Source organism: Lichenostomus cassidix, chromosome 5 (genome assembly GCF_008360975.1).
Source record: "Lichenostomus cassidix isolate B80296 chromosome 5, HeHo_3.0, whole genome shotgun sequence".
Classification (NCBI taxonomy): domain Eukaryota; kingdom Metazoa; phylum Chordata; class Aves; order Passeriformes; family Meliphagidae; genus Lichenostomus; species Lichenostomus cassidix.
This window is the reverse complement of record NC_139486.1, coordinates 16,226,790-16,243,288: the sequence shown is the minus strand read 5'-3', so window position 1 is coordinate 16,243,288 and position 16,499 is coordinate 16,226,790. Positions and strand designations below refer to the sequence as shown.

Here is a 16,499-nt window from a genome sequence, read left to right as displayed (position 1 = left end):
TGAATTATAAGGACAGATATGTATGGTTGTTAAGAGGAAACATATACAAATCCAGACAAATTACAAAACATAGCACATGACAAAATTCCTCAGAACTTACATGGAAAGTGGCTTTGACATATGTGTGCACTGCAGCTCCTGAAGAGCCTAAGTTATCAGGCGTCATTAGAGGGTTGGATGAGAGCTGGCTGCCATCCTGAAGCCACTCATTATATCTCAGGCTGGACATTTTAATTCTTTTGTTTGGATCCACTGTTAGAAGTCCTAATAGAAACACATTACGTTCTTTAAAACTGTGAGCTATTTATCTTCATTCAGTAAAAAATGCAAATATTTCTTCATAAAATCTCACACACTGCTCTGATTAGTTACTTATGTCAACATTTATCCTAGGTATGCCAATATTTATCCTAGATAAGGTTCACACAATGTTATGCTATCACCCTCTCCAGAAGAATCTTAGAAGCAAAAAATTGGTATTTAACTGTTTGATAACTCACATCTCTTTTCACATGAACTCAGAAGTACTAAATGATTTCTTCACTTATCTGTCTAGGATAAAGTTCAAAAGAGTAAGCCTCAGATTCCCTGCACAATCCAGTCAAGTCTGAACCTGGAAATCCCTACATTTTTTGCAGAAATATTCCTTACAAGGCTGCTTCTACAGAAATTCAGAACTCCACCTAAGTAGAATTAAGGTAGGTGTCTAGCTCATGATGAAAACATAATTAGATACTCAAAAGCTTAAGGGGAACCAAAGCACAGCAAATGTCAATGAAGTAGCTCAGACATACACCAAGTAGTCTTGGTACATAAATTAAAAAAGACAATGGAAAAGAAATAGTAATAAATTCATTTTCTGCAAAAGCTCAGCTTTTAAGACATTTTTCTCATTAGTTGTTTTGGTTTTTTAGAAAAGCAAAACCAACATAATAGAAAAGCTCCACTTTTAAATATAAGAGTAAGTTCACTTTTTCCAAAGCTCTTCAGCTCCTTCTAACCCCACTAATCTTGCCAGCATCTTACCACGAGAAAACTCTGCTAGCTGTACAAGCAATCTGTACTGCATTCTGATGTGTCCACCTCCACCCATCGTTTGTATTAGGGGTCAGTACACAGCTCAAGACGTGGCTATTGCTCTGTCAGGTTAGACACTTTGGTGCTGATTACAGTATCCAAATATTGTGTAGTTTTCCAAATTTTATCTTTTGAAATATATACATAAAATGTACATGAAATACTTGTAAATACATACCTCGAATTAGCTCTTTAGCCTCTTCAGAAACATTTTTCCAAGCTTCTCCTTCAAAAGAAAATTCTCCCTTTTTAATTTTTTTCATAATTTCCAATGCACTGGTACATGTTAAACTTCTGTCTTGAGACTGAAATGGTACCTGTCCTGATAGCATTGTGTACTGTCACAAGAACAAATGCAGCATTAGGAAACACAGTATATTTACAGAAAACTATTGTTAAATATGGAGGGCTATGGTTTGCATCACCAATGCTATGCAATAAAATTTGGACTAGCACAACTTCAAGGCTATAGAAAATTTAAAACATGCAAGACTTTCCCTAGAGTTCTTATTCAAAAAAATTCATCTGTTTCAGGAAGCTATGAACAAACTGCATTTCTAACTCATTTATATCTATTGAAACTAATTTTCTGTAGCTCAAAATGCAGGTTGATTCCTTTTCTGAATTGAACCTGTAGAAAGATTATATGGATGCCTTTAAAATCCCCAAACAAGTATTTATCTTTTTGAGAACCTGCCTGTATCAAGTAATTTTTACATTCCCAAAAATGTTGTATTTTTTTTCCTACTCAAACAAAAATTTAGAGCCCTGGAAAGTATCTGTCTTTGGAAGCTATTATTTGTGCAGAAGTATTTTCACCTCCCTTGAATTCAGCATGTACCCAATTTATGTCTGAAATCATCTCAAGTCCTTTGCATTTTAACAAAAAGTAAATACATGAAATAAAGTTATACTCAAAAACTTCCATCACTCACCAAAATGACCCCCAAACTCCAAAGATCGCAAGATTCATCATAACCATTGTGATTCAAGAGCTCTGGGGCAGCATAATGAAGAGTAAAACATGGAGTCTTAAGAGGCTGATTGTCAGGTGGTTTTAAACGAGCAAAGCCAAAATCAATTATTTTTATTTCTGAATTATCACTTTCATCTGTAAATAGTAAATTCTGAAAAGCAAAGACAAATCAGTATCAGCACTCGTTAGAAAACTGGTTATAATTATTTTGCTACATTTACTACAGATAATTTTCCATTGTCTAGAGGAAAGGGGAACTGCAAGACACTGGGGAAAAAAAGAGAGAAGTAGAAATACCTATCCTCTGGGTTGTAAGAACTGTGATATGTTTACCCTCCCCCTGCATACCTGCAAGTCAGGGCAGTTCTGAGATTACTAATGAAAATGGATACAGAGCAAAGAACAATGGAAAAAATAATTCAGAGAACACTAACAAGAAAAAAAGAATTTAAGACATCAACATGTCTGGAGATGGGAGAATTGCCATCTTCCTCAAACAAAAGCAAACTTTTTAAAGTTTCCACTTCATTTTGGCATGTTATGAATGACAGCTTTCTTGTGTGGGGGACTCCCACTGCTTGTCTTGTCTTGTGACTGAATAGCCTTTGGTACTCAAGTGGTAACCCATTATTGCCATGAGGACAATAATGCACAAGAGTAATTTGAAAGTGAAGGATGGTGGTAAAAAGGTGCACCTTGGCATGAAGTGGTGTTAGGAAGTGCACCAATAGCTCAGAGGTTGCACTGAGAGCTGTCTGGCACGAGTGGCAAAGCCAGTACGGGTATGTACTGTATGGAAGAGACGTGGGACCGACAGCATTCAAGCACTGAAAGTCACACAACAGTCCAACCTCAAGCCTACTCCTTACGCCAAGGTAGAGATGTTGGAGCAGTAGTCCCTGAGAATTCCAGGTTTATAGACTGGAATGTGGCACTTTGGATTTGAAGACAGACAAGTTGTTACCAGTTTGGAAAATTTAAGACAATCTGTTGGGTTTTCTCCCCCCTGAGTATTTATATTTGTCAAGGAAGATACAAGAGTAAAGCTAAGTCACAGAAAAACCATCTGAGGCCAAGAAGAATTATATGTTAATTCTACTCCTCCCTTCAGCTTCTGAGAGAAGAACATAATTTTGCTATTGCCTTTACTGTTTAATCTATGAATGCAAGAAAAAGTCTCAATATTAGAAATCCTATAGCCTTGTCTAACTTCGTAATACAAAAGGTGAATGACTCACACAAAGTAATTAATTTCAAGCTCATCAACAAGGATAAAAAATGATTGCTAGACTGCCAGCAGATCAATAAGGAGAACCTGAGAGCATTCATTATGGATAAAAGAAAATAGCTGCTACAAAACAGTATTTTAGTATTTTTTGCTTTCTGTACTGCTGTTACAGCTTAATGCACATTCAGAGAAGTCAGTTTTTAATTGTTGTGCAAAGTGGATCTGAAGGAAGCCTAATTTCAGCAAAAATATTCATATAACAAGGACAAGTGATTAATATAATTGTCTTTTTTGCTATGGTGATGTTACATAGTCTACGAATAAATAAAGAATGAGTACCATTGGTTTAAAAAAACCTTCTTAAGATAAAAATTAAATTGGTTATGCATGGAAAGAAAGGTACAGTCCAAGTATCCTACACTGGACTCAGGTTTCCCTGTTGATTAGGCAAATAAAGCATATTTCAGAACCCTCCCATACAACAAATATTTACAGCTATATTCCACATATATTTTAAGGATATATAAACAATATTTTATCTTCCTTGTTATGTTTTGTTGTAATACCTTTAGAACCCAGTTTACAGATTAACAATCACAGAAACAGTCCTCAAATCCTCTAGTGAGAGGCACCAAATATGGTCATATATGCTATACAAGCTCTTTATTCCTATGAATTCTCTATTTTCTACCCAGTACTTTTCCTCTGTTTTTAAGACCAGCAAATGTGAACTAATTACTACTGCTAAACAGAAGTCTTCCAGTTCATTCAATTAAAATTTATGCTTAGTTACATTTAACCAGCCATACTTTAAAAAAAATAATTATCAGTAGCACATTAGATGTCAAAGTTGAACATCAAACAAGTCTAACTGGAATTCCTAGAAAAGCAACAGAATTTCCTATATATCTTTTTACAGAGAAGTGTACAAACCGTATCTATATTGGGAAAGCTGCATATCCCATACTAAGTTCATGTCAGAATCTAAAATAGTAACTTTCAAAACAACAAGCAGGAAGGAGACAAGCAGGTTAAGTCCAGCTTTGTGGAGGCAATGGATTCTGCAAGTTGTTTGCTAACCCTTCATTACTTGAACTTCCCAAACTTCTGTTCTTGAACATAATGTAGAATTGAAGACTACCTAATTTACCATGCAGCTGAAGCTCTGCTTTACTGTGCCTTTGTATTCAAAGTGGTAGCAAGACTGAGATCATATGAATAGAAGAGAGAAAGGGGGTTTGGGTTTTGTCCTTTTAATAATTACTTGTTTCAAAAGCTGTTTTCTTACTTTGATGATGTGACTCTTGGAAGAACTTTCTCTGATGACTTTTTCAACTCAACACATCAGAATTTCAAAACAGCCCCCCACTGTTTAACTGTTTACTTACAATAGGAGCCCAGGACAGAGATGCTTTCAAACTCATATTTTGCACTGGTTTTCAAAAACAACTACCCAACACCTAGCAGACTTCTTCACCTGTTGAATTGGAATTACTATATAATACTAAGTTTGTCATATCACAGAAAGTATGCTACAAAAAGATAAAACATCGGTAGGAATGGTGGATTATTTTTTAACTCCAGATATAAAAGGAACAGCTATTTCCTGGGGTATGATGGCTTTAGTCACCCTACAATATAACATCCTTACTGGATGCATCAACACTAATCTACACTATTTTCAGACTCAAGAAAACACACATCCCAACCATTGCTGGCAAAAGCACCCAAGGAAACACTGGCTCCAGGAAGCATAACAAAGCCAGTGGTCAACTTTGTAACAGTAAACTGAATGGTCTAGAAGGCAAGATGTTGCTGCACAACAAATATACCAGAAAAGCAGTTATTGAAAAATAGATATTAATAAATTGTTTCTTTTGGAAAACTACTGAACCTCAAATCACACGTCTCTATTAGTGCTCATTCTGTGCTTAACTGGAACAGATGACAATACAAGAATGTCACAGTTAGTCCAAAAGAAACCCTACTGAGGAAATTGAGATCAAACAAAAGGTGGAAATGTACAGGCAAAGTACCCAAGCAACCTAACTCTGCTTATGAACTGTTTCACACAATAAATACACACTAGTGAAAAACATCCCCAAATAGGCAAAGAATGTTTTTGAACAAGTTAAGAGTGGGGATTGCTAACAGAACTAAAAATATTTCCTAACAGTTACTTTTACCTATGAACGGAAAAATACCTACAGAATTTGCTACGTAAAAGTGGTAACATTTTATTAAAAATAGAGAAGCATAAAACTCTGTAAAAAAAGGCTGGAGAAACAGAGATATATCCCATTCCAGATATTTAATAACTTATTGTCTAAACATATACATGCAAGTCACTGTACCTCAGGTTTCAGATCTCTATGAACTACTCCTACATCGTGCATATGGCTCACTGCTGAAACAAGTCTGCGCATAATGTGACTGGCTTCAGTCTCACTGAAATGTTTCTTTTTCTGAATACGTTCAAGCAATTCTCCTCCCTTCAGCAATTCCATTACTAGGAATGTGTGAAGCTGAAACAAAGAAAAATACAGCATGTTAGAAATTTAACATTACAAACCAACATTTGCTCAGGAGCTAGGTGCTTTTCTGACAGGTTTTCAATGTTTGAAGAAATAGCACTGCTGCTTGTAGCAATTTGGAAGGCCAAATAAAAGCACCAAATCTCAGACTGCATTTTTCCCATCAATCTTGTTGAGACTGAAGAATGATAATGTTTTCCCAATGTGCATCCGTATTTATTAACAAAAATGCAACGCCAACAACTCAATGGATAAATTTGTAGGGAGACTAAATATCTTTACTTAGACTAAAATGTGAAGCTGGAAAAAGCTAAACTTTTGCTGCTTAAACCTGTTTTGATATAAGGATATGTATCTACTAATAAGCATAAGGAGTTAACCACTTAGTATTATGAAAACCTTTAAAAGCACCCTGAAACTTAACCTCTGAAATCAAGGATTATCTAGAACTTGTGATTTTATCCCCTACAGAGTAGTAGCCACAGCTACTTCATCATTAGAATTAAAATAGACATTTTCCCAAACATTAAAGAGCATTCTTTTTAATTAAAAAAGCAATCTGTTTTTAGAAGGTTGCTCTTTTCAACACAATCAGCAGAGACTTCCTTGATTGTAAGACAACATTGGCACACAGTCAACTGCAATTCAAATGTCTTGCCATTAAACAAACAGCAGACTACTCAGAACAGGGAAGTGAAGTCAGCATTCTTGAAAGGCAATGGAGGTAGGCATGCCATGGCTTCTAGCCCTTCCCTACCCTGAATGACAGTAACAAAAGTAGTATTTGCAAGCAGAGCAAAAAACTTCTGGGAAGAGGCCAAAAAATGGAATTCAAAGCAATAGTCAGAAGGTGCACAGGCTTGAGATAGCAAAGAACAGAAGCAGAACTATGCCAACAGAAAGCAGTAACACTTCTTAGAACAAGCAAGGTGTCTAGTAGTGCTTGGATGATATCCTCTCCTGCAGATTTTCTTTATGTCTTGGGAATAGCTGACAGAAAAGTTGGAAAGGATAAAGAGACTTTTTTTCACTAGAAAACCTCTGGCTCACCAAGAGACTGCAACCCAATAGTATATGGTTGAAATACTAATATAGAATTTGAACAGACTAATATCAAAGCAAGTTAAAAACTGGAACTTCCTTTCAAGACAAACTGCAGGAAGGTCAAAACTAGAAAATTTTCATCAGGTTTCATCTTCAGAATATTGTGTGCAAGTACTATGAAAGTTAATTCCTGGGAGCTATCAGGAGTGCCTAAAAATACAGTGGGTTGACTGGTTGAGAGTAGCCTATTCAGTTGCAGAGCAGTCTGGAGAGCATTTTTTTTAGATACTCCTGAGTATTTTCATTTTACTCAAAGGAAAGTGAAGAAAAGTGTAATGTTCTACACGTGTGTAATCACACTGTACATAAATGCAAAAAAAAAAAAAGGGGGTTTTCTTGTCATTTAAAATTACAGTAGAGATAGCGTATCCTCTCAGATCATTTTAGAAGTGCTCTCTGCTGGTCCCTATATAAACTGTATGAGAGAGGCAGACTGGGATATGTGGAGAGGCAAGAGAGCCCATGTTCTATTACAAAATTGTAGACCAGAACCACAGAAGTTCTAGTTCTAGGTTGGAAGGGAGCTCTACAGGACACCTGGTCCAAAACCCTAGCTCAAATGAAGGCCAACTTCCAATTCAGATCAAATTATGGTTTATTACATCCTGTGGAGTTTGCATTACCTTAAGGAAAAGGAAAATTAAGCTATCTAAACGAACTGATCTCAATATATTTTCAAATACAGGCTCTACTTTCATATTCAGTAATTTGGCAAGCTATTTGGTTATCACCATTAAGTTACTACTGTGTAAGGAAAGATATTAGATATATAATCTTCATATGCAAGATTTCTAAATTAATTCACAAGTACTGTATTTATGACAACCCTGGGAGAAAGGTAATAATGCATTTCAGTATCACAGGTACAGAAGCTAGGCCATGAACACAATGTATGATGGTTAACAAAGACAATCAAGAACAAAACAACAAACAGAACCCAAGCCTCTAATTTTTTCACATTCTGCTTTGATTTGCTAGAGTAACTGCAGGATCATTTGAATGCAGAATTTCTGCTTCAGCTTCTACACTGACTAGACCAAAACCCTATGAGAAAAGTTGCCTCCACAGTTACAGTACGCTTAAGTCCTAACAGTTCTTGGGAAAACACATGCCAACATGTTTGGTAGATGCCGATTATAGTTTCATCAAAATACCTGGTCATGAAAAACTTCATGTAACTTCACTACATTCGGGTGTCCTTCGCAGAGTCTCAGAGCTGTTATTTCTCTCTGGGTGTTGGCTTCCATTCTGGAAAAATTGAGCAGTCATTTTGTACCAATTTTACTGAGCAAATTGCACATTCCAAGTGTTAGACCTACTTTTTAACTGCTTGCAATCCAGATTTTTTTACTATTACAACCACTTGCACACAATTAAATGCATATTAAAAGTAAGTGGAGAAAAATTCTCCCCATAACCCTACAATTTAGTACATTAAAAAACCCACACCCAATTCAAACAATGCTTTTAATGCAACTGCAACTGCCTACAGCAAAAGCTGATGTGACATCATAGAATAGTTTCTACCTAAAGCAAACCATGCCCTTAGACCAGAGCAATTTGACTTCACCTCTGTTATTACCAATAATTGTTAGTTCACCTTTATCTTGGCCCAATCCTTTTCCATTCTAAATGGAGACAAGTACTTCCAAAACGGTTTGGAAACTATGAGCTCTACTAGAAAAAGAGTCACATCACCCATATATGAACTGTGTTATACAAATGAACCCCTAAACAGGACATTGTAAAAATCTGAAATGGAAGAGATTAAGAAGAGACTATCTCCACAGAAAAATCACTGCATAAATTCGCTTTCAAGTATTGAAATCTATAGCCATAAAAAGTTAAAATGGTGACTGTTAGAAAAACTACATGAATGGTGACAGAGCAGAATGTTTTTTTCCACTAGGTATTGATTTATCTTTGGCTAATAGTGCCTGAAAATTTTTGCAAAACTCTCTCCAAGAAAGGCTAATCCTGTACTGACTTGGAGAATGGCTTTACAGGTAACAGATACAGATAGAATCTCTCTCACCACATATGTTCTTAATTTTTGGTTGCTCTTTTTTTCCTAATTAGGATGAGAACCATGATGAGAATTCTGTGCAAGAGAATTCCATCTTTCTGCAGGCTTCATATAATCAAGCAAACTAAGCTGTTCCACCTGCATCTCTGCTGCTGAAGTTTTTTATCTGGAAGTGACTTCAGGTCCTTAAGGAATTAAAAAACCTGACTCAGAGTCTTTACCCTCCAAACTACTATCGGAAGGAAGTGGACATTGAAAAGAGATGAAAAAGGTTCAGTATCATGGCCATAAACCTTTGAAATTTGTATGTGGGTTTTTCTGAACAGTTCATCTCCATAAAAAGTTACCATCTCAGATTTTAAACAACCTCATGAGAAAAAAATGGGATATTCTAAAACAGTACCTCAAACAAGTTTACAGGGCTCCATCGTTTCAGTGGTCATCAGACACACAGATAAACCTAATTTGTTGGCATGGGGCAGGTCCAGCATTATTAAAAAAGCAACACCACAGAGGAACTGTTCATCTGAGCTTTCACCTCAAGCATCATGAAAAGGTTTCCCTAGGTGTAAGATTCTGGTTTTGGGCACATTTGCCCAGCAGGAGCAAAAGACTGACTGAGGCAAAGAAGTTGCTAGAAACCTACTGTACATTTCCTTTTATCAAGATTTACTGGTGGGATCCTCAGAACAGTATTATTTACAGATTCTTATTTGAGCTTGTTTTTGCCCAACTGTTCAGAGTGTAGGTTTACTGCGAACTCTAAATACTGCACAAACATGCTGAGTCTGCTCACACCCTGCAATCCTAAAAGAAATTTTTAAAATCTGTGCATACAGATCACTTCTTACCTTCATTTTGCCTGAGCCACCAAGATAAAGGAGAAAGAGCAAAAGAGCCCATGAGTAATGTAATTTAGGGACATAATTTCTAAAAGTTAAGTTCTAGGGTCAATGTCAATACTAGCTTGCTCACTGTTATCCAGAAACAAAACACACATTATCTTAAGATGAGATGGGAACACTATTCTACAGCTCTGCCGGCACCTGGCACCACAGAAAAAACTTTTAGTGTAGACACATAGCAGAAATTTCCACATTAAAAATACCCAGTGTAGGTGTCTACCACACACTACTTGTTTAAGGTCTCATTATAATGAGTGAAATTCTAGTTAATTCATCTGACAGGGTGAACTAGTTCACTATAACATACATACCTAGAGTAGGATTCAGTGGCCTAAGCATAGGAAGGAAGAGCCTGGAAGATGACATCAGCCATGAAGACATCTACAAAAAGGTAGTAGTCACAAGACTGATGGGAACCAGAGGACAGAGAAGACACCAACAGATGCTAAAATGGCACTACGTAGATGTCTATGTTTAAGTTACTGAATCCCACTTCTAGAGCAAGACAGTTTTAGGCAGGCCTCCATTAATTTATCAGACCTCAGAAAACTAACTCAGACACCCACACTTATGCTTCTTATTCTTGTTAATTATCCTATTCAAAAATCATATGATGAAACACTAGAATCTGGTGGACAGCTTCTTCTAGAGTCTGGAAAAACAGAGGTACAGCCAAATGTCTTGGAGAAGAGATCACTGTGAACTGTCACTCTGATAGCAGAACATTTCTATTTTCCTGCCGGCATTCTACAACACACCAGGGACATACTAATGAACTCTGCAAAATGAAGGCAAAAATCCATCTGCTCCTCAAAGAATCCCTTATCTTTATTCTTCTCTGGGCAGAAACTCCCAGAGATATCCATTCCGGAAGAGGACCATATGGTACCCGTGAACAAAGCAAGTCAGATGCTTCCACTGTGGTGTTCTCTTCAGAACGCCCAGGAAACAAGATGCAGCTTACAATTCCATAGTCTAATTCAATTTTATACACATACACACACAGTTAGATCTGAGGCAACCTGCACTGCAGATCATTCTTAAAAGCAGTATCCTAGGCAATCAATTGGGCTGCTTAGGAGAGGGAGCTAGCGTAAGCCTACGTTCAGTTCACCTAAGTCCAAAGATAGAAAAGCCTTATACCTTACTTTGTTAGGAGCAAAATTAGGGGAAATAATGGTAGAATACAACTACAAACCAGAAAAGTACTTGCTAGGTTTCTTCTTGTGTCCTCCCCAACAAGAATAACATTTAATTGAAAAGACTCTCAGAATCTTTTAAAGGTCATAAGGGTTACAATAATTTTCTGTAGATTCATAGAACAGGAAATAGTTTTAAAGTTATTTTTCCACTTCCAAAAATGTAGTGAACATTATTCTACTCCATGGGTGACAGTAAGCAAAGAAAATATTTTTATTGTCTTATAGAATATTTATACCTTTTGCTAATTATTTTTACTGCATACTCTTGGCTAGTTTTCTTGTGTAAGCACTTTCGACAAATGGAAAAACTTCCTTCTCCCAATGGTTTCTCTTTCAGATCCAGTTCATAATGATGATAAAATGGAGAGTCCTGTTAGGAAACTGTCTGTATTTAGTTTTGCAGAATACTTTTATTATACACAAAGACAAAGAGTAAAGTTTCAAGAGAATTGTTCATCTACATTTAAAAATGTAAAAGCATTCTCTTTCTAATAACATATAATCTTAAATTTTATTTAATAAAATGCATAAACATTATTCTAACAATCAAAGAGTAAAGTTTACATTACATTAAACAAACATAATCACTGAATAAATCATTACTACTACAACAGTTGAAGATACAAAATATTCAGACAAACAGGATCAAAGATGGTCATACATACATTTATCCACAAAACTATGTGCTCGTTTGAGGACATCACAATAGCATGTGTTCTTATAAGGCTTCACACAACTATACACTCTTTCCGGTAAATATAACATAGAAGGAATTATGACATAATTAAAGTAACTTCAAAAATATCCACAATGGTTGGCTGAATAAGAACTATCTGGAGTCATACTATTATTATTACTATACCTTAGTCTTCTGGAAAACTAGACAATCATCTCATTTTTCAGGTTGAACTTCAACCACTTCTTAATAGCACACATGCAAGATGTGATGGATCATCAGATGCTTGGATCATCTGAGAAGCCATTACAGAGAACTGATAAATGAATGACTATTTTATAATCTGTAGCCTATCTTGTGATTGCTGCTTTGGAAGCTATGCACAGTTTTAAGTTAACCAAATTAATTTAGGTCTTGATATTATTATTACCTTCATCATAGCACTTCTGGCAATAGTTGTAGTTCCAGGTCGTTCATCCCCCACATAAAACTGAAAAGGATCAACTGTAGCTGCATTGCGTTTAAACAAAATAGAAGGTGCAACGAAAGAATATCCCTATAGAATTAAAACATCAGAAAAAGGTATAGTTTGATACTGTTGCACATAAAGTACGATAATACATATGAAACATTGGAAGTTTTGGAAGAGTTTTTCAAAGAAATCAGAATTTTTGCATCAGAGAAATTGTAACTTACTCTGCTCAACATGAACAGGTTATCTTCCTCAAATTAGTTCTATGATACTCCACAGTTAAAGACAAAACAATAATATTGCAAGAATTCTAATTAATGCTAATCTGGCTCAGCTCCAATCACTTTACAATAGCGATAAAGACGCATAATTCAAACCTAGCCAGCTTCCTTGGACGCCTTAAAGTTAAGGCATGAAATACTTTGTATGTTGCGATGTAAGCAGGAAACCATTTAAAACAGATAAACAATATAAACTTTATATTAATGACGTGCCCAGTTTGAGTATCATAACAACAACAGCTGTGACTACCACTGCAGGGTGAATCAGATGGTGGTATGACATGCATAAGTTGCTTGCTACAGACACTGCAAATCTAACAGGTTCCAAAATACGATGCTACAGTCCTGTATCCTAGGGATCAAGCTGCTTAAAAACAGACAGTAAAAAACAACGAAGTACAAGGGGGCAATCCAAACTGCTGTTCACCTCTGCAGGTTTGGTACCAAGTTGACTGCACATGAGCAGTTTCTTCAAATTTGACATCCAGACTATGCAGTTTAAGGGATTGTTCTTTAATAGCATGGAGGGAACGGTAAGGAAAGCTTTGTTACTCATCTGTATACATCAGTCTAGCAACTAGAGCACTCCTACAAAACATGGAGGACCTACTTTCAGCTCTGCAGGTAGCTCCCACTTTGCAAAGGATTACTTCAACTAACACATAATGTGGAAATGGGTGAACTACATTGCTCCTGTCAAAGCTGATAGCCCAGGCTGATGGAGTCAAGATGACCAGACTTAAAGTATCAATAAAGAACAGACTGACTTTAGTCCAGCACGTAGGACATTCAGGTGGGAATGGAGAGACAAGGAATTTTGTATTTGCATTAGGACTGTTTCCACCTTTCTCATTTTGCAACTGTTGAATAAAAAGCCCTAGGAAGTGCAACCAGAAATTACACAATTAATTCCAAGAACTTAATAGGCAGTAGGTTAAAAAAAGCTAGATATACATGGGGAATTGTTCAATAATATTTTTTTTTAATTAACGTGAATTTTCAAAATACCTGAAATATTCTTTCTGAAGTCTGAGGGGTTGCTGCAGGAGAGTATGTTGGATCCATTTCTGTAAACTCTTCTGCAAAATTACTGACATCCAATTCATCTCTGATTACTGGTTTAAATGGAGCTGGTATTTTTTTGGCAGCTAAGTCCTCCCAATTCATATTCTAAACAAAAAACAGGAAAGTAAATTTGAATCAAATGAAAATTTAACAGAAAGAGATATTGGAGAGACTTGTCCAGACACACAGTCCTAACTCCATTTGCTACTTTCCACAGGCAGATGAAAAACATTCAAATTACGCCCTACTAATTTCTTAGGTAAAGCCAAGCAGTATCATACTTATTTGTACATAGACAGAATCCAATCAAAATGAAAATCAATATAATTAAATTTAACAGTGAAGATGAGCCAAACAATTAGAGTGATGGTTCTTGAATTTCTTCCTCTGTTTCAGAATAAGCAATATTTATACTTATGCAAGCCAGAGTGCATGCATGTAGTATCTTCAACTTCTTGCCAATTTCTATTCTTAATTACCAATGTCAGCTTTCAGAGCCCTGGGAGCATAAGCCTCTGAATTCTTACTTAAATGCATGACTAGAAAGAGGAAGCATAGAAATAGCAGTTATAAGAAAATTCCCTTGTTACTGTAAAGGAGTATAAATGAAATTAAGACTAAAAAGTGTTATATGATGACAAAATGTATCTTCCAAAACAGTGAATTAAGGAAGCTTAACTCTGTTTAACTCTGCTTAACTTCAGAAGCACCAAAAATACATCATTATTTTCTTCAAAGAAAGCACACAATTTTAACCACAACGGATGGAACACTACACTATTGTATGCAAATCCAATCCCTGTTATGGTTTGAAAGCAAATGTTAATATACTGAAATCTGAACAGAATTAATATTTACTAAACAAGACTAATGATTTCATTGGGCCAAAGAAAATAGAGGAGTTTGGTGAATTTTATCAATATTCAAGTTTTACCAATAATGCTAGTGGCAATCTTTTAAAAAAAACTTAAAAAAACCCCAACAGACAACACAACACGATTTCAGTGTTTTGCATTGAACCCTCTAATTCAAGCAGTGTGTCTTTTGGCTTCTTCAAGTAACTGTTAGATACAGACAGAATATATTAAAAACCTAGAATGCCCTTCTAATACACACAAAATCCATACACATAAGCATCTAGATATTCTTACTAACTTCAGTGCAACTATTCATACATGTCTCTAAGCTGTTCTGTTAATAAAACAACAGAATTTCCTTAGACTTAGACTTCACAGGCACTAATGCAGAGTAAGTGGGATCTGGTGAGTTTTGTTGTTTGCTTTACCTGGAAAAAGGGATGCTGTTTGATTTCATCAGCATCAGTGGGACCACAACCTAACCTCTTCTTGGGGTCTTTCATTAAAAGCCGCTGAATTATATCCTTAGACAGAGCACTCATTTCTTGAGGATAAGGTGGCTCACTTTTTAATATTCTCCTTTAAAACAAACAAAATAACAATGTGGTAATTACTTAAAATGTTGAGAGTTAAAAATTTACCATACTAATAGAAGCATTAACATTTCACTTAAACTTCTATTGTACCCAAATGCAGGAGGATGACAAATATGAAACCAATCTTTTTTTAAATAAAGGAAGGTTTAAGGAATTGCGGACATGAAAGACAACATCTGAAGAGACAAATTACATAACTCAATCCACAAAAGGAGAACAATCCTTATTTCAAGTACTGAGCTTACTATTTAAAAGAAACCTTATAGCTGCAACCAATAGCTCCAAAAAGAAATCAATTTGATGTCTAATAGTAAAAAAAAAATAAATTCCAATATTAAACATTAGAAAATAAAGGAAAAAATCCTGTATTTGGGCCATAGGAGGTTTGCCTGCACCCTCCATTTTGTGTGCAGTGGTCATGCCTTAGGTCTCAAAATAAGGCACTATAACTGGAAAAGTTTTAGAGAAGAGTAGTAAGACTTACCAGAAACACAGAATGTGTTTTACAGGAAGCTTTATAAAAAGGCTAGGACTATCCAGCTACGGAAAAGATGACTCAGGGGAGCTTGACACAGTGTTCCTCTCAAAATGGTAAAGAGAAAGTGAACAGAGACCTCACCATCTTTTCCAGTACAAGAACTAGAAACCATCAAGTTGTGCCAGTGGAAGTCAAAACCTTGGAAGCCCAAGCAGAATCACATTTCAATACCCGTCTTTAATATCTGTACGCACAGTTCTATATAAAGAGGTAGGCAAGTTTTTCTTAAGTTACTCGGAATCTAAATACTGAAGCTAAGGACTCTGAAGGAAAATAACACATCCAAAGACAAGTGAACTGGTTTAAAATAGACACCAAAAAACCTTTCAGCATGCAGAATCACAGAAGAGTTGAGGTTGGAATGCATCTCTGGAGGCCCAACTACCCCTGCTCAGTTACCAAGAGCCAGCTGTTCACCACCGTGCCCAGAAACTCTTTGAATATCTCCAAGGAGAAAGACTTCACCACCTCCTTTGGGCAGCCTGTGTCAGTGCTCAGTCACACTCATAGTAAGAAGGTGTTTCCTGATGCTCAGAGGAAAACCCCTTTCAATTGTGTTTCAATTTGTGGCCCCTATCTCTGGTCCCGTCACTGAGCACCACTGAACAGAGCCACATTCCATCTCCTTTGTATGCTCTCTTCAGGCATTTACATACATTGATGAGATCTCCCTGAGCCTTCCCTTCTCCAGGCAGAAGACTGCCAGCCTTCTCAGCGGCCCATTGCTGGACTCTCTCCAGTATGTCCAATGTATCACTCATGTGCTGGAGAGACCAGAAGTGGAACCACTACTTTAGATGTGGCCTCACCAGTGCTGAGCAGAGAGGAAGGATCATATCCCCTCAACCTGATGATACTTTGTGTATTGCAGCACAAGATACCATTTGCTGCCTTTGCCACCAGGGCACATTGCTGGGTCATGTAGGGCTTGGTGTCTATATAGCTCCATGCATACTCTCACT

General features: G+C 36.4%; 1 protein-coding gene across 1 annotated transcript in view; it reads right to left on the bottom strand.

Moving 5' to 3' along the window:
• RPS6KA5 (ribosomal protein S6 kinase A5) overlaps positions 1-16,499 on the bottom strand; it is a 69,017-nt gene that overhangs the window by 3,359 nt on the left and 49,159 nt on the right. The window contains exons 8-16 of the mRNA XM_085061559.1: positions 14,832-14,982; positions 13,490-13,651; positions 12,159-12,284; positions 11,289-11,422; positions 8,074-8,167; positions 5,636-5,806; positions 2,013-2,204; positions 1,256-1,415; positions 101-264 (exon numbers count right to left, since the gene is read on the bottom strand). Coding sequence (XP_084917685.1) covers positions 101-264; positions 1,256-1,415; positions 2,013-2,204; positions 5,636-5,806; positions 8,074-8,167; positions 11,289-11,422; positions 12,159-12,284; positions 13,490-13,651; positions 14,832-14,982 — 1,354 coding nt within the window. The remainder of the gene's footprint in view (positions 1-100; positions 265-1,255; positions 1,416-2,012; positions 2,205-5,635; positions 5,807-8,073; positions 8,168-11,288; positions 11,423-12,158; positions 12,285-13,489; positions 13,652-14,831; positions 14,983-16,499) is intronic.